We start from the raw sequence: 20,495 nt of genomic DNA on the forward strand, positions 1-20,495 counted from the left end.
GTGTGATAAGAACGAAAAGGCAAATGTAAGGTTAGTTATGCATGATGTGTTTCAAAGGTGTGGTCATGGAAACATTTTTCTTAGAGAGAAAAGAAATTTCGGCAAGAAATGCTTTATTTAAATTTTTAACAAAAGAGAAAATCAACACTAAAAACAAGTTTCTCTATAGCCGGTCTGGGTTAAAATGCTTTTATTGTGATTTTCCTGACTTTTGAACACATACAAGAAGTATACAAGTGGCTACTGTAGTGATATACGAATATACCAGAGATATTTCATCAAGAACCACAATCTTTCTCTCACTCCCTATTAGCCAAACACACTGCATCGCTGTCCTGAGTCACCAGTCGCCTCAAAGAACATGAAGTCCTGTGGGACAACACAGAGAAACAATAAAATGAAATGTATGATTGGCCATATAAAAAAAGTAATGGGTATATGTTGGTGGATGAATGGATGTTTTATGTCATATCTCACAATAAGGAAACATGCTCCCAGAAGAACTGCTTTCATCCTCACGTCCAAGTCCATGGGAAAGTTAATGCCAAAATTGTCTGAATCAGTCAGTGACTCTTTGATCAGGCCAGTCCACTGTTTACTGATACGACCGACTGGATGCCCGTCCTTACCGGTAACCTGCACCAGAGGACAGACAAATGCACATAACCTTTGGTCAAACTATTCAAAAAAATCTTGTGAAATCCAAAAAAAGAATCATCCACCAGATACTGTTCGTTTCAGTGTTTCACTAACAGGTGAATAAGAATAATAAGGTGATAAACTGACAAAATCACACATGAATACATACGTCAAAATCCACATCCCCACAGCAGCTTACGGCACACATAGGCCCCTCGATGGACAGCACCTTTGTTTTGGACATGTCATAGATAGAGAACATGGGCCTAAACACATGCCAGTCTTGCTTGATGTAGCCTATTGTATTCCCTGGTGGAGACTGCACTTCCATCTTCAGTCAGTCACATCCACACAGGAAAAAGAATTGGAAAAGGGGTTATAGAAATATATATATTTTGCAAAGACAACATTTTGTTGAACAAATCTGTTTTGTTGTGATGGTTTTATTTTTTCGATCTCCAAAGGTCAACACAGAACTTCAGTTATTACCTCTTGAAGACAGCAGGGGCAACAGCAGGACGTGCAGCGGTAAGGCCTTATTAAGTGAATCACTTCCTGATCAAAATTATCTGTTATCTGCAGATCAAAGCTCCTCAGAGGACCGCAGATATTCCGTGTGCAGCAGTCAGTGTTTTCTTTAGCGTGGAAGATCTTTTGACCCAGGCTGTTCTTAATCTCATACTGATTATTAGTCTCAAAGCCAATAATGGCTGGAAAAGAAGAGAATTTGTTCATTAGCATCTTAGCTTTATGTGCATTTTGACATATATTTAGTGACAACAGTGTCCAAAAATGCAGTGCCCAAAGTATGTATATAATACATTCAAAAGTTTGGGGTCGGTAAGATTTGTTATGTTTTTGAAAGAAGCCTTATGCCCCACAGCTGCGTTATGCGTTAGCAGCTGCGTATATATATTTGCTATGTATTCTATTAATACAATACAATACAATATATTATATATATATATATATATATATATATATATATATATATATATATATATATATATATATATATATATATTATACAGCATTCTTTGATGAATAGAATGTTCAAAGAAATCTTTTGATCAATTTAATAATTTGTATTTTTTTTTTTTTACAGCTTTACAACTGTTTAAACAATAATATTAAGCAGTGCAGCCATTTTCAACATTGATTATGTGACACTGAAGACTGGAGTGCTGGATGCAGATAATTATGTTTTAAGATATATTCAAATAGAAATGTAATTTTAAATTGCAATAATATTTCACAATATTACTGTTTTTATTGTATTTTTGATCCAATAAATGCAGCTGTGGTGAGACTTATTTCAAAAACCTACAAATCTTACCAACCACAAACTTTTGCATGGTAGTGTAGAATAGTATATTAAAATGCCATAAAATAATAAATGAGTTACTTTACCTTCAAGGAGCTCAATCTTTTGATGGACTAATATCTGGTCAATCTGTTAGAGCAGGACAGGGAGAATATATTAGTGAATGTGCTGCTTGTATAGCAGTATATATTTACTGTCCTCTGAAAATAACTCAACATACAGCCATTATTGTCAAAATAGCTGGCAACAAATGTGAGGACACCCTAATAGCTGTACGTCTTTTAACCATGCAAAGCCACATGTCCTATTCATCGTTCATGTTTTTGTCTGCTTGACTGGACCATACAAATTGTTGTATCTTGTATTAGAGCAGTTCAAATTTGTGCTATGAGAACAATTCTCTCTACTGACCACTGGATGTTCAACATGGCAAAGAACTCTCTAAGGATTTGAGAATTAGAATTGTTGCTCTCCACAAAGATGGCCTAGGCTATAAGAAGATTGGTAACACCCTGAAACTGAGTTACGGTACAGTGGCCATGGTCATACAGAGGTTTTCCAAGATGGGTTCCACTCGGAACAGCCCTCACAAGGGTCAATCAAAGAAGTTGAGTCCCCGTGCTGTGCGTCAGGTGCAGAAGCTGGCTTCAAAAAACAGACGCATGAGTGTTGCCAGCATTGCTTTAGAGGTTGCAGAAGCCGGAAGTTAGCTTGTCAGTGCTCAGACCATACGCTGCACACTGCTACAAGTCGGTTTGCATGGCCGCCGTCCCAGAAGGAAGCCTCTTCTGAAGCTGGCTCACAAGAAAGCCCGCAAACAGTTTGCTGAAAGCAACCTGTCCAAGAGCATGAATTACTGGAACCATGTCCTGTGGTCTGATGAGACTAAGATTAACTTGTTTGGCTCAGATGGTGTCCAGAATGTGTGACGACACCCTGGTGAGGAGTACCAAGAAAATTGTGTCTTGCCTACAGTCGAGCATGGTGGCGGTAGCATCATAGTCTGGGGCTGCATGAGTGCTGCTGGTACTGGGGAGCTACACTTCATTGAGGGAAACATGGATTCCAACATGTACTGTGACATTCTGAAGCAGAACATGATGCCCTCCCTTCAGAAACTGGGCCAAACGGCATGATAACGACCCCAAACACACCGCCAAGATGACAACTGCCTTTCTGAGGAAGGTGAAGGTGATGGAGTGGCCAAGTATGTCTCCAGACCTGAACCCTATTGAGCACCTGTGAGGCGAAGAACCATGCGTCTAACTTCAGGCAGCTCCGTGATGTCATTATGGAGGAGTGGAAGAGGATCCCAGCAACAACCTGTGCAGCTCTGGTGAAGTCCATGCCCAGGAGGATTAAGGCAGTGCTAGATAACAATGGTGCTCACACAAAATATTGACACTTTGGACAGTTTTGACATATTCACTTAGGGTGTACCCACTTTTGTTGCCAGTTATTTTGACAATAATGGCTGTATGTTGAGTTATTTTCAGAGGACAGTAAATATATACTGCTATACATGCAGCACAATGACTACTGTTGGAACTTTATTCCTTCATTGAAGCAAGACCAGGAGATGTTGGGATATCGTTCAAGCAGAAGTTATTCTTTATTGAGGACTTCGCTGAGCGTTGCTGCAGTCATCCAACAATCTAATCTAAAGAAAGTTGCCTTGCAATTTTATATACATTTAAGGGGAGGGATTTACATTGAGGTTGAACAAAGCATGCAAATGAAGTATACAGGTTAATGAACCCCCTAGACTCCAGCGTGTTACCAGTCTCAATCCAATCAGCATAACACTATCATTCAAATTGCATAGATGCTAATCCCATCATATGGAGTGAAACTGGGACTCTAAAAGCCATTAAAGACAATAAAGAGAAAACAGGAATTGCAACTTTGCTGAGCAGAGCAGAATCATTCGTGTGATATCATTATCTTAACCTTAAAAGCTAAATACAAGATTCTTAAAGCATAGATTCTTTAAATTTGCAATTCTTCACTACTCTAAAATCTAAGTTTCATTTCTATAGTATTGTCCCTTGAGAAAATATACTAAAATTTTTGTTGAGACACACACACACACACACACACACACACGCACACTTCCATTGTACATTTCCCCATCACAAAACACCCATTATTGTGTATATCTTCAAATATTATATTACTCCTGAAACTATGGAATACTACAATACGTTATGGTCTTATTTCCAAATGTCATGCTCACCTGTGAAAGGTACTCCAAACCAGGTGGCACAGCCGCTGGGCTAGAATAAGGCTGGGCCATGTTAACCTCAGTAAATGGCAAGAAGGGTTCTAATAAAAGGTGAAAAAAAATAATGATTCCATACACCTCACAAACAAAACAATCCATTGTACTAAACCGGTGTAAAGTAACAGAAAATTTGCTTTATTTGCTTCTAATCTTATAGTTGAACAATACAACACCAAATAGCTTTTGGTAGGTTTTAAAGATACACCGAGCCCGATGATCCTCTAGGAAAGCATTCAAGGCCATTTCTATTTAATTACTTCGAAACACATAACATGTTGCTTCAAAGTAAACTCCTGCTGACGATAACTTTTTTTGCTTTTTCCTTTAAGGATTTTCCTCTCTAAAAAACATTTACATACGCAGCTACTAAAAATTTACATGACATGAAACCAAATCCAAATCTCATATTGTATGTGCTTACCTCAGGTTCAGTAGCTGACAGTCACAGTGTTTCAACAGATGAGCAGTGTAGAATCACACACCTGCACTGGAGCATGTGACTGGGGAGAGTGTATATGTGAATATGTCTTGTCACACCCATTTGACTACACTCCCTCTGGACATTGCTCAGAAAGAGAGCAGTGAAAGCAACAAACAAAACAGTGCAAATTAACATCAACTTGACTGTAAAAGAACATTTATTTTCAGAATTTACTGCTGTATATGGTCAGAAAAATATAGCATTTCCTCATCTTTCAAACATATACACCTGTACATACATATACTATATACACTGGGATGAGCAGGACACAAACAAAATAAGAAAAAATACAAATGCTTTCATTCTCAAAATAAAAAACGGAACAATTCTACCATGATTTTTTGATGAAAGTTCGGAAATGGTGCCTAAATTCTGGTGCCTAAAATCTTGAACTGCAACTTAATACACAAATAACAAAAATCAAGCAATACGTCTAAATATGTTGAAATTTGCTTTACAACGGTCAAAGGTTAATCTGAGAACTTCCTGGAACAGTTCAAGTGAGGATATTCATCACAAGACTGAAAAACTTTTGCTAGAACATCACTTAGAAAATATAATTACATTGATTTGAAGAGTGTTTGAGTCGTACAGATCTGTGTTGGAGGTATCCCTTATCTTACGCTCATAATTGCACCCATCAGATCTTTCTTAGAGTGCTCCTTGACCCAAATAAGTTTTTTTGTTGTTGTTTTTTTTAAACACTGGATTAATTTAGAACACCACTTCACTGGAAGTAGCATTGCGGTTAAATGTCATGAAAAAAAAAATCAAATATCTTAATGGTCCCAAAATTTAATTTATTTCTTGACTTGTAGTGAGATATAACCCGGACATGCTCTTGTGATGTAAAGAATCATCACTGAAATTTTTTTATTTCGGTTTTAATCTAACTAGTTTGCTCTGAAATACCAGAGGGCCAAAAGAGATGTTCATTAATTTATCCACATAATATATGGTCATAGTGCATATTTTCCACCCATATTAATTTTAGTTTATTTGTGTACAATCAAAATACAGTAGTGCAAATAAGTGCATGAGATTTAGGAAGCCTTCTTAAACCTGAAAGCCACTTAATATCACAAACCAAGACCAAATTGTCAACACAGAACAAAGGATAACAAATGGAGTTATATAAATCAAATCTTTTAATTTAACAGAAACTAATTAATAGTAATCAGAAAAGTAAAAAGGACTGGAATGAGAACATCTCGTCCATTTAAATACACACATCTGCACCCATACACTCCTTCTCATAGGTCTCTTTTGACCGTGGAACCCCGAGAGTCCCTGCATCTGTAGCAGTAGAAAATGTCAGGTACGTTGGACTTCTTAATCTTAGCGCAGGAGAGATGAACCCATATGGAGCACTCGTCACATTCAATCATGGGACGTCCAGCAAAAGGCTTCCCACAATAACAAGTAATCAGATCCCATGAATCATCACCTACAGTAGATAAAACAATATAAATGGTTGAAAGATTTATTGCAGCAATAAAAAACACAAAAGCAAAAGGCTGAAGATACTCGTTTAGTTTAAAAGGCAACACATCTATAACATGAATGTGTTATTATAGCTGAATATATATATATTTTTTTTTAATATATATATAGATAGATGTGTGTGTGTGTGTATGTATATACAAACTGCACTTGTATGCATATCCAATGCCAACCTTTTAATTGCACTGCATTAAATGCAATATTAACATACCAAGTCTGACACTTACCAGACTCCACCATAATATCCTCATCCGTCACCAGTGTGTCTGTTTCGCAAGAGCTCAGGTCTGTTTCTTGATTGGACTCCAGTTTAAGCCCCGCCTCATGCAAGTGAATGGCCTGTTCTGTTAGTCCCTCCTCTTTTTGAAGCCCCTCATTCAGAGGGCTTGTGGGTGTAAATTGACTCTCAGTCTTTACCGATCTCTTCATTTTCTTCAGTGCTGCTTTCGATTGTTTGTGTGCTCTTGCCTCCGAGATGCTTTTTCTCGGCCCTCCTAAAGATAAGCGTCCGAGTTTCTTCACCTTCTTCCTCTCAGCTTTACTATGAAGATGGATCTGGTTCAGAGAGTCTTTCAGTCTCATCTGGTCTAAGGAGCTGTCCGACTGAAGATGGCTGAACTCTGTGCTGCTGCTGTCAGTCTCAGCTTTGTAGACCAAGTTGTGAATGCTGTTGAGGTCGGAGTGAGCGTCGGTCCAGCTATCCTTTACGGACCCTTCACCCGAGAGCTCAGACAGCTCGTGTGTACATGGAGATGAAGACGGAGACCACGAACTCTCCTGAAAACACACATCAGCAGAATTTAACAAAAATGTAGTACCCTCATAATCTGCATAAGATTTTGCATTGCATGGTGGGATGTAAATAGTCATAACTGAAAAAAATATGTCAAAGTTTTGAATGCTGACATGATATGACTATATTTTCCTGTTTAAAGGGATAGTTCACTTTGAAATTAAATTTTGGTATGTTTTAGCTTACCTCAAGGGCATCCAAGATGTTCTATGTCACTAGGTCTAGGTCTATGGTCACTGTCTCAAAGAGCATGCACAGAGTCCAAATTAAAACAATTCCTCATCATCCAAATTAAACAATTCCCCATCGTTAGTACACATTGATGGCCTAAGACACGAAACGAGCGGTTTGTGTGAGAAAACAAACAGTATTTATATCGTTATGACCTCTTATACACAGCACACGTCCAGGTGATCTGATCTGAGGGCGCAGTATAGATATATATACACTAGATGTCGCCTTAAAGACATTCGTTCCAATGAACTGCCATAGACAAGGCGACATCAGATCAGATCACCTGGACGTGTGCTGTGTATAAGAGGTCAAAACGATATAAATACTGTTTGTTTTCTCACACAAACCGCTCGTTTCGTGTCTTAGGCCATCAATGTGTACTAACGATGGGGAATTGTTTAATTTGGATGATGAGGAATTGTTTTAATTTGGACTCTGTGCATGCTCTTTGAGTCAGTGACCATAGACCGGCATCAAATGACAGAGACAAGAACGGTTTGACCTAAAAATATCAAAATTGAAACTACTGCGGAAAAAAAGACATCAACATCTTGGATGCCCTTGAGGTAAGCTAAAACATACCAAAATTTTATTTCAAAGTGAACTATCCCTTTAACTCTTTCCTCGTCATTGATGAAAATAGCCGTAAATGACAATCACAATGCTTCTGCGCCACTGATGGAAATTTTCAGCTTTCCGTGATTTCACTGTTATACGGTAGGTTCACACATCAGTTGTGGTAAACGGAAGATCAAGCATGTTCACGTGATGTGCGAGAACCAACGAGGTTTGTTCTCACGATTCAAGCAGGTTCGGTTGAGCTTCTGTTTATGTTTGCTGATCAATGTTTATATGTGAATAAAAGCCTTAATTAAATCTGTTCATCATATAAAGCGATCGAGCATCTTCAGAAAATTTGGATTAAACCGTTTAATTCTTATGGATCATTTTACGATCTCTTAATTAACTTTTTGAAGCGTCAAAGTGGTAGTTGCGTAGCTGTCAACGAAGGGACAGAAAGCTCTAAGATTTTATCAAAAATATCTTAATTTGTGATCCCAAGATGAATTCAAGTCTTATGGGTTTGAACCAATACGAGGGCGAGTAATTAATGACAGAATTTTCCTTTACTTATTTTAAGAAACAATTGTGTCAGCAGCAGGTGATTACCAAAAAGACGGTTGGAGTTACCCCTTGATTTCTGTACAAAATGACAGTTTTGTTTTATGACATTCAACTCACTTCTGTTTGAGGTGGAATGTACCCAGCATAGGCCAGGACAAAGCTGCAAAACTTATTGAAATCCTCAACAGTCCTCTTCCTACGCTCTGGAGGCTGGAACAAAGACAAATTACATTAATAGTGACCAATAATAATGATTAATAGTACATTATATATATATAAAATGTTATGACACCAGTTTGACACCAATCTCAAATAATTTTCAAAAATCAGCATATTTTTGCCAATTAGGTTCAGTGATTAAAACAGATACTGATCTTATCCACAGCCCATCCCCCCATGTTCGGCCACATGTGGCCTAAGCTATAAATAAGTAACGAGCCTGTGTCACCATTTAAAACCATTACAGAACATAACTGCGACAGCACTTACCAAAGCCTCAGTTTTACATTTCCGGACGGTGTCTGTAAAGGAAACAGAAGACATCTGCATTACTGGCAAACAATGTTAACGTTAAACGCTGCAACTAACGTTGCAGCGTTTAACGAACTGTCAAGTTAGCTTTAGCTTATGCTATCTAGATACTGTTAAAGTAACTTAAGAGTCATTTTCGTACGTGATTATTGGAATGCGACAGGTGTAAGCAAAAGATATCGATTTTAAAACGTTAAACATTGTTGCAAATGTATTAGTGCAAACTCATTTGCTCGAGTAACGTTAAGCATCTTCACATCCGAACAAGAGCTGCTTATGCTAAAAGCTAAAGACGAGCAGATGAAACATTGTCTAGTCAGCGAAACATGGAAGCCAATTGGTATAAGAACTTTTCAAATATGCTTAGAAAATTACATGTTACGTATCTGGAGATAGTATAGAGAAGTCGTTACGTGTAACGTACTTAGCTAACCTAAGAGGATATATCACTGGTAGCATGAGTAAGTTAGTTAATCCATCCAGGAGCTCTTTGTTAAATGGGTGTGTTACACGAGGCTCGTTTAAAACATCGAGCACTGGAGTGATAGACTACAAAAACGAGAAAAGTAATATTCATATGACAATAAGAAAAGCACGTATTTACCTTGGTGATGATCCATAATACCCAACATGGTGGGGTGGTACCACAAAGTTGTGTTCTTCTTAAGGTTGGCTCTTTGATTTCCAGCTAATGACCTTATGGAGTCACTTTGAATAGCGAAATGTCTTCAAAGTAACGTTAATATATATATCTGTCCAGTTGGTTTTGGACTTAACAGACAACTAAGTTAATAAGCTAACTGTTAGCGCACAACCGAAGGATTTGCCATATGCTCACGACGGTCTTGCGATCAAAACTGCAATACTTGGCAAATTACCAGTTTTTTCCCCCAAAATCTGATCACGGTTCAGATAAAACAAAGCTGAAGTGTGTATTATTTCGCCCAGACCTCAATTATCGATGATAATGATGATGAAATGTCGTCGATCAGTCCTCGTCCTCGTTGATAACCAGCGAATTGAAGCCGGTGGCTTTAGATTTACAAAACCGATAACACCTTGATTGTATCCGCAAACATGAAAAAATACAAAGTCTGCAGTTAATTTCCGAAAAAAATCAGAAACTAGCTTTTTGCACAACTGCATTCAACAAAGTATTGAACGTCTGGGTTACGCGCGGTCTCAACAGGAATCACCCTGTGACGCAACCGCGCAAAGAGCGCCAGACTCTTTGCCTGATGCATATTGATGATAACGTAATGAATATGCATGAAAGAAAGTTCGTCAAAGATAACCCAAAACCTGCCAAAAATATCCAACGTAACGTTTAATTCTATACACTGATGGAATACCCGGTGCCCAAATTTTGAAAATGTCAACATATTATGCGTAGCTGGTGGCAGTTGCGTCCTTGTGTCCTTACGATGAACAACACAGGAAATGGAGAAGCTGTGGTTGTATAGGCGCCATGTTGGATCATTTGCGCAATACCTTTGCACGTAAAATCTCCACTAGGGGAGCCATAATGACGCACTCTCTTTTACCCTGTGTATACGGACTTCCTTAATCCTGGTAGTCAGCTGACCTATGTCGTGACAATTTTTTTCCTCGCTACACTGGTAGGATATTCCACGGATTGTCGTTCATTGCATGCCAATACAGTAAGATGAGTCTTTTATTTATATATACAATTATTTTTTATTGCTGTCAGACCAGTCTGTTTGGTCCTATCTCATTTCTAACGTTACTCTGGTAAAATCTGCTCATTTGCTGATCAGAGGCTTTGCTATCAACCATCTGTCACCTGACATCCAATGGTTCCTTACGACAGTCTTCTAGATCTCGTAATTCAATAGTGCGTTTAGTACAGCAATTAAATTCATAACATTTTCCTTTGATACTCATCTGTTACAACAGGAGTGTAGGCTATAGTATAGTGTTGATCTAAATGAATACCGGTCGGTCATAGTGGTTCTTCTGTTAGTATTACTATTTTGCTATGTTGACATCAAGAAAGTCTTTAAATTTGACAGTGGTTATTGCAATATTTATCATACCAATAAGATTGAAACTCACATTTGATTTCAAGTATTGCTTTGAACTGGAACAACACAGTAGACCTTGTGGTTCTATTGGGAAAAATGAAAATCTTGACAATGTTGATTTTAGATTTGGCGTTTGTCTGAAAGATATTGATGCGTTTTGAATGAATCTCACTGTCTCACACTTCCACTTTCAGGTTTTCTAACACGCAAGATGGATTTTTCCAAACTGCCTAAAATCCGAGATGAGGAACGTGAGGATCAGTTTGGATTTGTGCATGGGGTTTCAGGCCCAGGTAAGAAATAAAAACATGTTCTCAATGTTCATATATATTAAGTCCAAATTAATGAAGTCCCTTTGTCACGAAATGGAACACACAGCACAAAGTTTATATCTCAAGTAGTGTATTTTGACTTTGTGTCACAAATATAAGAATTAAAGATGTGAAGTTAGTCATGTGATGGACAGGTTACAGTCTGTGTGTCTGTTCACTGCAGTGGTGACGGCCACTAGGATGGCAGGGGCGGCCATGTATGAACTAGTGCGTGTTGGCCACTGTGAGCTGGTGGGAGAGATTATCCGATTGGAGGGAGATATGGCAACCATCCAGGTGTACGAAGAGACCTGTATCCTTTACCATTCATCAGTGATTTACTTACTGAAAAAGTTTTCAATCAAGTTAATCCAAATTTAGTTTTAGAACTGGTAGGAAAAATGTGTATTTAATATCTTATTTAAAGTTTTAATAACTCAAGTATGGTTTTCTTCATGAAAATGGCTGAAGATGCTGGCATGGCATTAAAAAAACAAACAAACTTATTCTACATTTTGCACCAACACAGATACTCACAATCATGGAGAGTATGTTTTGTGATCAAAATAAAGTACCAAAAAATACTATAGTATGCACAGAATTAATACCAAGATTCAATAATTTAAAGTACCCTGTAGTAAATATGGTAATCATTTAGCACTGTGGTATGTGGCATGTGGCAATCATGGTGCTGCCACATTACGCTTTTGCATGTGTTTGTATTTGTCTATATGTTTTCCTGAGCTATCTACAGCTGGAGTTTCTGTCGGAGATCCTGTGCTCCGTACTGGAAAACCCCTCTCTGTGGAGCTGGGGCCTGGAATCATGGGCTCCATCTTTGACGGTATTCAGCGTCCCCTGAAAGACATCAATGACCTCACAAACAGCATCTACATCCCTAGAGGGGTTAACATTGGAGCTTTAAACAGGGACCTAAAGTGGGAATTCTCTCCTTTTCAAAACCTAAGGGTAAGGAACTCTGTGTAAAGGGCCGTCATGCGAATGGTTTTTCGAAGGGGCTCCAGTGACAGTTCTGCACTTTTTCCTAAGACTGTGAGTCATGATAGTCTAGTGGTATATTTTTATTATATGGATGGAGGCTGGGTTAATTTTTAATATCATTTGCAAATGAACTTGACTGCCAGTGATCACCCCGCATTTTCATTTATGGATGGAATTCACTTTTTGATAGCACTGTTTGTGCTTCATGGCGAAAATCCAACTGCATTATTTATAACAAAATTTTACTTTTTGGTTTTCACTGTAATAATTACTGCAATGTTTTCAGAACTATTTCTATTATTTTTAATTATGAAATGATGCAAGGAGATACATTATTAACACCTTTACTGTCGCTATTCCAGAATATTAAAGGGATAGTTCAACCAAAAATGAAAATTCTGTCATCATTTACTCACCCTCATTTTTGGTCATTTATCCCTTTAACAATATTATAAGTGTTCTGTAGCTTTTAGAAACAAATTAATTTAAACCATCAGCACCAGACACTGCAAGGCTAAACTGTACCTTATCTATGTGTTTGGAAGCACAGCACACATCATTTTTGCCCATACAATACATATCTCATTAAATGTTAAAACTAACTGGTTGTGTTGATACATTAATATTTTGTAAAATTTTAACCACCCGCATGCAACAACTCCTTTGTCATACACAAGCTAAATGGCATATTTTGGCTTCAAAATGGGAAAATTCACCAAACGGCAACAATAGTAACAACAAATATTATTTGTATATTACATTGAAATTATGTACTGCATGTTTATGTTAATTGGACTCTCTGACTGGTTTTTCAGGTTGGAAGTCACATTACAGGGGGCGATATCTATGGATTGGTGTATGAGAACTCTCTCATCAAGCACAAGATCATGCTGCCCCCCCGAAGCAGGGGAACAGTCACCTACCTCGCTCCGCCAGGAAATTATGACGTTTCTGTGAGTCACACTCACAATCATCCTCACATGTCCTTAAATACTTCCACACATTTATAGACGTGCACGTGAGAGTCATTCACGTCAATTCAAAGTTATTTGTATAGCGTCCTACAAAGGCAACAGATAGAAAAACTCCCCAAGATGTTTAGGTAAGATAAGACCTAATCTCACTAAATACTGTAACTTCCCTTTTCACTGTGTGTTTGTGTGTCAGGATGTGGTGCTGGAACTGGAGTTTGAAGGAGTGAAGGATAAGTTCACCATGGTGCAGGTGTGGCCTGTGCGACAGGTGAGGCCTGTTACTGAGAAGCTCCCTGCCAACCACCCCCTGCTGACTGGACAGAGAGTACTGGATGCCCTCTTTCCGTGAGTCTCAAAATCACACTCATTATCTTTCCACAACTGAGACCGTAAAGTTTATAATGTACCTGACACTTACTTTAATATTTCTGCTAGGGCTAGACAGTTAATCATCTTTTAATCATGATCACAATTTCTGCTTCTCTCAATTAATTAAGCAGAATCGTCTGCGATTTTGGCCCTCTGGTTATTTATCCTGAAAAAGTTATTTATCCTTTATCTTTCATTGGTAACAAGCCACCACAAGCCTTTATGTTTGTAGACTTTAAATCCCCTTATCAGAGCTTTACTTTTAAATTGCTACATTTTCTGGCCAGTGTTTAAGCAGACAAACATAAATGTTGGATTTTTGGCGATCTCCACTGCCATTCTGCTCAAATGGATGTGTAATAAAGCCAGTCTGTTGGCGCTTGTGCTATTTGCTTTGCTTCTGTGAGCAAACCTTCTCAGCAATGACCTGTATAAATACATAATACATATAATAAATCAGGAAACTACATGAGGTAAATTAAACTGTGCGTATGAGTTGACACACTCTTGATTTGTTGTTTTGGGTCAGTGAGAATTTTTTTTTTTTTTAAATGTATGTCTCTTATGCTCACCTCATTTATTTGATAAAAAATACAGTAAAAACGATAATATTATAAAATATTATTACAAATTTAAAATAACTTTTATATTTGAAGTGTGACATGATCCTTCAGAAGTCATTCTTACGGACCCCAAACTTTTGAATGGTAAAAAGTGGAAAGTGGAATAATTCTGATGAAATGTACAAAGTCATTTCTTAAATGACACAGTCGTGATTATCAGTTTAACCATTACGGTGCAGTCCTAATTTCTGCCGTTTTGCAGTTGTGTCCAAGGAGGAACCACAGCCATTCCGGGAGCCTTTGGCTGTGGTAAGACTGTCATCTCTCAGTCTCTCTCCAAGTACTCCAACAGTGATGTCATCGTTTACGTTGGTTGCGGCGAGCGTGGAAATGAGATGTCTGAAGTATTAAGAGACTTTCCAGAGGTTGGTATGGCACTGAGTTTAATGACAGCATACTTGGTCACTTTGCTTAATACTACGTTTATGAATGCGATATGAAATTCACACCTAGAATGGTTAATGTGACCCTGTTGTGTGGTTTAGATGAGTGACAGTAGTTTTGTTTAATAGCTCACCATGGAGGTGGATGGGAAGGTGGAGAGCATTATGAAGAGAACAGCACTGGTGGCCAACACCTCAAACATGCCTGTGGCTGCCAGAGAAGCCTCCATCTACACTGGTAAACACAACAGCCATCTGTAGAAAGTAAAGTGTGCTGTAATGTTGAGTGCCTTGAAACAGGTTTTTAGAAAACACAATTATTAATAGTAAAATGAGATTTAAGAGAAGAGAAAGTATAGTTTGTGTGTGTATCTTGATAGATAGTATGCCTGTGTGTCACCAGGTATCACATTGTCTGAGTACTTCAGAGACATGGGCTATAATGTCAGTATGATGGCTGACTCCACCTCTCGATGGGCTGAGGCTCTTAGGGAGATCTCGGGACGTTTGGCTGAGATGCCTGCTGGTATGTACAGCTCAATAATCCCTGTTTTGTGTCCACTGCAAATTTTTGTGTGTTTAAGTAAATTATATAAGTAAAAATAATAATTGTGTTTACCAAGGATCCATTCAATTGATGAAAAGGGACAGTACATACATTTATAATGTAACAAAAAATTATGTTTCAAATAAATGCTGTTCTTTTGAACTTTCTATTAATCAGATTATCCTGAAGAAAAAAATGCATCTTGGTTTCCACAAAAATATTAAGCAGCACAACTGTTTTCAGTGTTAATGAAAATAATAAGAAATGTTTCTTGAGCAGCAAACCAGCATATTATAATGGTTTCTGAACGATCATATGACTGAAGACTGGAGTAATGATGCTGAAAATTCAGCTTTGCCATCACAGGAATGCATTACATTTGAAAATATAATATTATTATTTTTTAAACTTCTTGTAAAGTGTAATATTATTTCACAGTATTACTGTTTTTACTGTATATTCAATCAAATATGCTAATAATAATCAACAACAAGGCTACAATCAGCCTTGTTGTTTTCAAAAACATTTTAAAAATCTTACAGAAAATAAATAAATCTTGCCCTAAACTTTTGTGATTGCGGGATTGCTAAATCGCAAACCATTTAACTTAAATATTGTCTGCATGTACTGCATACTTTAAAGTTATGCTTTGTATTGGCAGAGAAATGTGTGTAAAACATATCTCACACTGGAGGTATTCCTGTTTGTACCTCATTCACAACAACTTTTTTGTCTAGACCAATATTACTTATACTGGATAATCAAATCTTCCTGTTTTCCTCCAACAGATAGTGGGTATCCCGCATACCTTGGAGCCCGCCTGGCATCGTTCTATGAGAGAGCAGGTCGAGTGAAGTGCCTGGGTAACCCAGAGAGAGAGGGCAGCGTCAGCATTGTGGGAGCGTAAGTTTCTACAGACTTTGATGTTTATAGAAATTTAACATGTATTTTTAGCTATTGTGTGGGGGGTTATAACTGCAGGTGTTTCTGTTCTTTCCAAATGAATGTTTCCCTACAGTGTGTCTCCCCCTGGTGGTGACTTCTCAGATCCTGTGACTTCTGCCACTCTTGGTATCGTGCAGGTGGGTGGATATATTCATTTAAATATAGCAGTGTAGTAGAATCTTTCATTTATTTCTCTTCTCATTTGAACTGTTGCTTTTAGGTGTTCTGGGGTCTAGATAAGAAGCTCGCCCAGAGGAAACACTTTCCCTCTGTTAACTGGCTTATCAGTTACAGTAAATATACACGAGCGCTGGATGAGTACTATGACAAACACTTCCAAGAGTTTGTGCCGCTGCGTACCAAAGCCAAAGAGATTCTGCAGGAGGAGGAGGACCTGGCTGAGATTGTGCAACTTGTTGGAAAGGTAAGGTTTTTGTCTTAGACGTTGTTTGTCAAATAGTGTTAGTAATACATAGTGAAGTTTAGGGGTGTGCATCAGAGCCAATATCTGTATCTGTAATAATTCCTAAATGCCTGTATCTGTATTCATGAAATTACATGAGAAGCCCATTTTAAGTAATTCTGTAAGTTATGTCAGGACAATCATCTACAACCTCAAATAAGAGGAATCAGACTCTATATAAAATAGTTGATTAGAAAACATGGAAGTTGAAAGAAACTATTCAGTGTTTGAAAATTGCTAAAACATAATATAATAAATGCATACATAATACATAAATAATGTTTAATATCAACGAATATTTGTTAGTCGTTTTGAAGCCATTCTCCATGCCTTTCCGAATAAGATATTCGGCTTCGGGAACATCCCAAGTGTTGCTTGTATTAACATTTTTTTGTAAAGTGATTTTTAATTTTTTTTATGTTATACAATATTTTTGTATTGATTCTGAATGCATGCCTGGGTTTATTTTGTTTCCTTACCCATAGGCATCTCTGGCTGAGACAGATAAAATCACTCTGGAGGTGGCCAAACTCATTAAAGATGACTTCCTGCAGCAAAACGGTTACACTCCCTATGACAGGTATAGTCATCATCTGTACAATAAAGAATGTGACGTTCCCACAGCCCCTGTTTTTTGATTTCTCGTTGTTCTAGTAGTATGTTTGTCAGTCTGTACTAATTCTTTTCTACATTATCTCCCTGTCTCTTTCTCGTCTAGGTTCTGTCCCTTCTATAAGACAGTGGGGATCCTGTCCAATATGATAGCTTTTTATGACCTGTCCCGGCATGCTGTTGAAACCACAGCACAGAGCGATAATAAGATCACCTGGGCGCAGATCCGTGAACACATGGGAGAAATTCTTTATCGGATCAGCTCCATGAAGTTTAAGGTACTGTTACTCAAGTATTGATGTTGGTAAAGATCATAGACCACAGGATTCTCTTTGAGGATGTAGGCAATGACCAGTTTCAATTTGCCCAGTTTAATTCAGTGTTTCAGAGTTATTAATTGAGTTTTTTCACTTCAAATTTCAGTTATAGAAAAATTGCTTGCCCCCTCAGATTTTTGAGCCAAGTTAATTTGAATGTAGCTTCCAAAAGACAAAAATAATTTTTCATTTGATAACTAAATCTTTGAAGCGTACGATCACACCGGTGTGATTAGAACGTTCACCGCGTCACGTGATCTACTAAATTAAAATCTGCGTTCGTGCTTTGGCTGGTGCCAAATATCATAACATTATCATATATCGCAAAGGATCAGAGTTTTTCAACCAAATATTGTGTAATTTTATGTTTTTGACATTTAAAGCAAATAAAAATATTTATAGTAAAAAAAAAAGTGTATGTATATATATATATATATATATATATATATATATATATATATATATATATATATATACACTATATATATACACTGATATCTATGAAAGCAGCAATAATCCTTTCAAATATAATTTGACGACATGTTTTATTGATATCCGATAGCCTATTCTATACATAGCGTTGGTATATATAATGTTTACTCTAATCTTAGAATATTGTAGTTACAAACTGAATAGCTTCAAAACTGAGAAATTCGCCAATCGCCACTGTCACATGTCATATGATGACATTGCAGCATATTTCAGCAAAAGGAAAAAAATACATAAATATGAATAAATACTATAATAGTATACAGACCATCATATTTTTAGCATTATTTAATGAGGATTGAGGTCGAGTCTGTTGTTTCCCATCCTGATCCTGTTTTGGACAAAAAGGCCATAAATAATTTTTTACATGTTCACCCCAAAATGAAAATTACCCCATGATTTACTGACCCTTAAGCCATCCTAGGTGTATATGACATTATTTTTCAGACGAATACAATCAGAGTTCTCTGTCTCCTCCAAGCTTTATAATGGCAGTAAATGGCTTTATATTTTTAGAAGTCCATCAAAGTGCATCCATCCATGATAAAAGTGCTCCACACGGCTCTGGGGGGTTAATAAAGGCCTTCTGAAGTGAAGCGATGCGTTCGTGTAAGAAAAATATCCATATTTAAAACCTAATCAACTAAAATAACTAGCTTCCAGCAGACGGCCAAGGATGACTTGAGGATGAGTAAATCATGGGCTAATTTTCATTTTTGGGTGAAACTATCCCTTTAAAATGTCCTTAAAAATCAAATATTGTAAATCATTATTATTAAACTCTTAGATCCAACAATATGCAACATAATAACCATTTATAGGTTCCCTCAGATAAAACAAATATTGCATAGTACAGTGTTAACTCTCACTACATCTGAATCTGAATTTATCCTAAAATACATGGACATGAAATTGATTTGAATAGTGACTGAAAATGTTTATTATCATTTATTTTATTCATATTATTTTAGTATATTTATATTTATTTAATATATCATATTTAATATAAATTGTAATAAAAATATATAAACTTGTTTTTTATTTACATTTTTTTTACAGTCATTTCATTCAGTTAACATTGACCAATTTTACATACTGTAATGGCATGTGTGTGTTTTGCAGGATCCAGTCAAAGAGGGTGAAGCAAAGATCAAAGCTGACTACGCTCAACTGCTGGAAGACATGCAGAATTCTTTCCGCACTCTTGAGGACTAAAAGCAACCTTTGACCTCACTCGTCTCCCACCTCTCTCCTCCCATGTGCTGTGCAGTGCATTTCCCAGTGCTCCCTTGTGCATGTGTACCTCTCGTCTTAATACAGTATACACTAAAGCTGTTCAGCTGATCTCAACGAATGAAAGTCAGAGCCCGTAGCCATCGCTAATCTGAATATGTTCTTTATAAAGCGTAAACGGAGTGTGTTCTCACTCTATAGCTACAGCTGTTACTTGGTGTTTGAACTGCAAGATTGTATTTTAGCATCTCAAGCAAATGCCTCTGTGATCTCTGTGCTGAGAACACTTGAAGCACGAAAACAAAATTCATCTTCTTTTTTTCGCACCACCTTTCCCATGAGTCCTTGTTGCATGTGTTTGGAGCACGGGGGAGCACAGTGTTTGTTTTCATCTCCTTTTATTTCTCTGTGACCAATAGAAATGTGTTATACAATAATGGGAACAATTGAAGTCAGAAAGGGATCATGGAAGCTTCCCTTATTTATTTGAATCTTGTTTTGTCTCATGAATGTGATTTCTGCTTTAAGTGTGTTCCTTTGACTGTTTATCATATTCATGTGAGTGAGCTTGTGTGAGTTAGAGTGTGTGTGTGTGTGTGTGTGTGTGGGTAGATTATCGTGGCTTCTGTAGTTACACATTTATTGTGTGTGCTGTTGTGTGTTCAGTTCCAAAGAATTAAACGATTGGAAACTGTTTAAATGACTCTGTTTTATAATAACAAAAAAATTGATGATTTTCATCTAGTTCCTCTCACTGATTGTTTACATACAACTGTTCAAATGTTTGGGGTTGGTAAGATCATTTTCTATTTTTATATATTTAAAAAAAAAATCTAAATTTTCAGCATCATTACTCCAGTCTTCAGTGTCACATGATCCTCCAGAAGTCATTCTAATATGCTGATTTGCTGCTCAATTAACATTTATTTTGTATTACTGTTAAAAACAGTAACAGAAAATAACCATGTAACCAGTAACCATGACACTCTACTCTGTAACAATGTAAGTCTTTACTGTGATTTTTGATAAATTTAATGCATCCTTGCTGAATAAAAGTATTCATTTCTTTCAAAGAAATAAAAAGTGACATACTGACCCCAAACTTCTGAACGGTAGTGTAGGTCTGTGTTTCTACTTATCAACAATATATTACACACCTGTGACCAGTTTTTTTTTTTTTTCCTCAGGGACATAGAAAAATTGTTTTGTGTTGACCTGGCCTCATGGGAATTTTTCAGTCTGTGGATACTTGTGTAGTTACACGAGAC

General features: G+C 37.2%; 3 protein-coding genes across 4 annotated transcripts; 1 reads left to right on the plus strand and 2 right to left on the minus strand.

Moving 5' to 3' along the window:
- Positions 1-99: 99 nt before the first annotated feature.
- On the minus strand, positions 100-5,398 carry plscr3a (phospholipid scramblase 3a). The gene is made up of 7 exons (XM_081364545.1): positions 4,669-5,398; positions 4,200-4,288; positions 2,050-2,092; positions 1,129-1,349; positions 809-970; positions 478-636; positions 100-369 (listed from the first exon to the last, which is right to left on the minus strand). The coding sequence occupies exons 2-7, from the start codon at positions 4,257-4,259 to the stop codon at positions 310-312; spliced, it is 705 nt and encodes a 234-aa protein (XP_081220671.1). The 5' UTR covers positions 4,260-4,288; positions 4,669-5,398; the 3' UTR covers positions 100-309.
- Positions 4,863-10,344, minus strand: phf23a (PHD finger protein 23a). Its single transcript, XM_081364544.1, has 5 exons — positions 9,519-10,344; positions 8,873-8,904; positions 8,501-8,593; positions 6,459-7,008; positions 4,863-6,175 (listed from the first exon to the last, which is right to left on the minus strand). The coding sequence occupies exons 1-5, from the start codon at positions 9,544-9,546 to the stop codon at positions 5,982-5,984; spliced, it is 897 nt and encodes a 298-aa protein (XP_081220670.1). The 5' UTR covers positions 9,547-10,344; the 3' UTR covers positions 4,863-5,981.
- Positions 10,345-10,375: 31 nt separating this feature from the next.
- On the plus strand, positions 10,376-20,335 carry atp6v1aa (ATPase H+ transporting V1 subunit Aa). 2 transcript variants are annotated; one of them, XM_081364541.1, is made up of 15 exons: positions 10,376-10,575; positions 11,154-11,252; positions 11,455-11,583; positions 12,025-12,239; positions 13,088-13,225; positions 13,440-13,591; positions 14,441-14,603; positions 14,751-14,859; positions 15,025-15,147; positions 15,957-16,071; positions 16,187-16,250; positions 16,334-16,537; positions 17,062-17,156; positions 17,295-17,466; positions 19,117-20,335. In XM_081364541.1, exons 2-15 carry the CDS (start codon positions 11,171-11,173, stop codon positions 19,207-19,209), a joined length of 1,854 nt encoding a protein of 617 aa, XP_081220667.1. In that variant the 5' UTR covers positions 10,376-10,575; positions 11,154-11,170; the 3' UTR covers positions 19,210-20,335. The 2 variants fall into 2 exon arrangements, with proteins under 2 accessions (XP_081220667.1, XP_081220668.1); XM_081364542.1 differs by lacking the exon at positions 10,376-10,575 and adding an exon at positions 10,693-10,769.
- Positions 20,336-20,495: the final 160 nt, after the last annotated feature.

This window comes from Scardinius erythrophthalmus, assembly GCF_964197995.2.
Source record: "Scardinius erythrophthalmus genome assembly, chromosome: 5".
NCBI lineage: Eukaryota > Metazoa > Chordata > Actinopteri > Cypriniformes > Leuciscidae > Scardinius > Scardinius erythrophthalmus.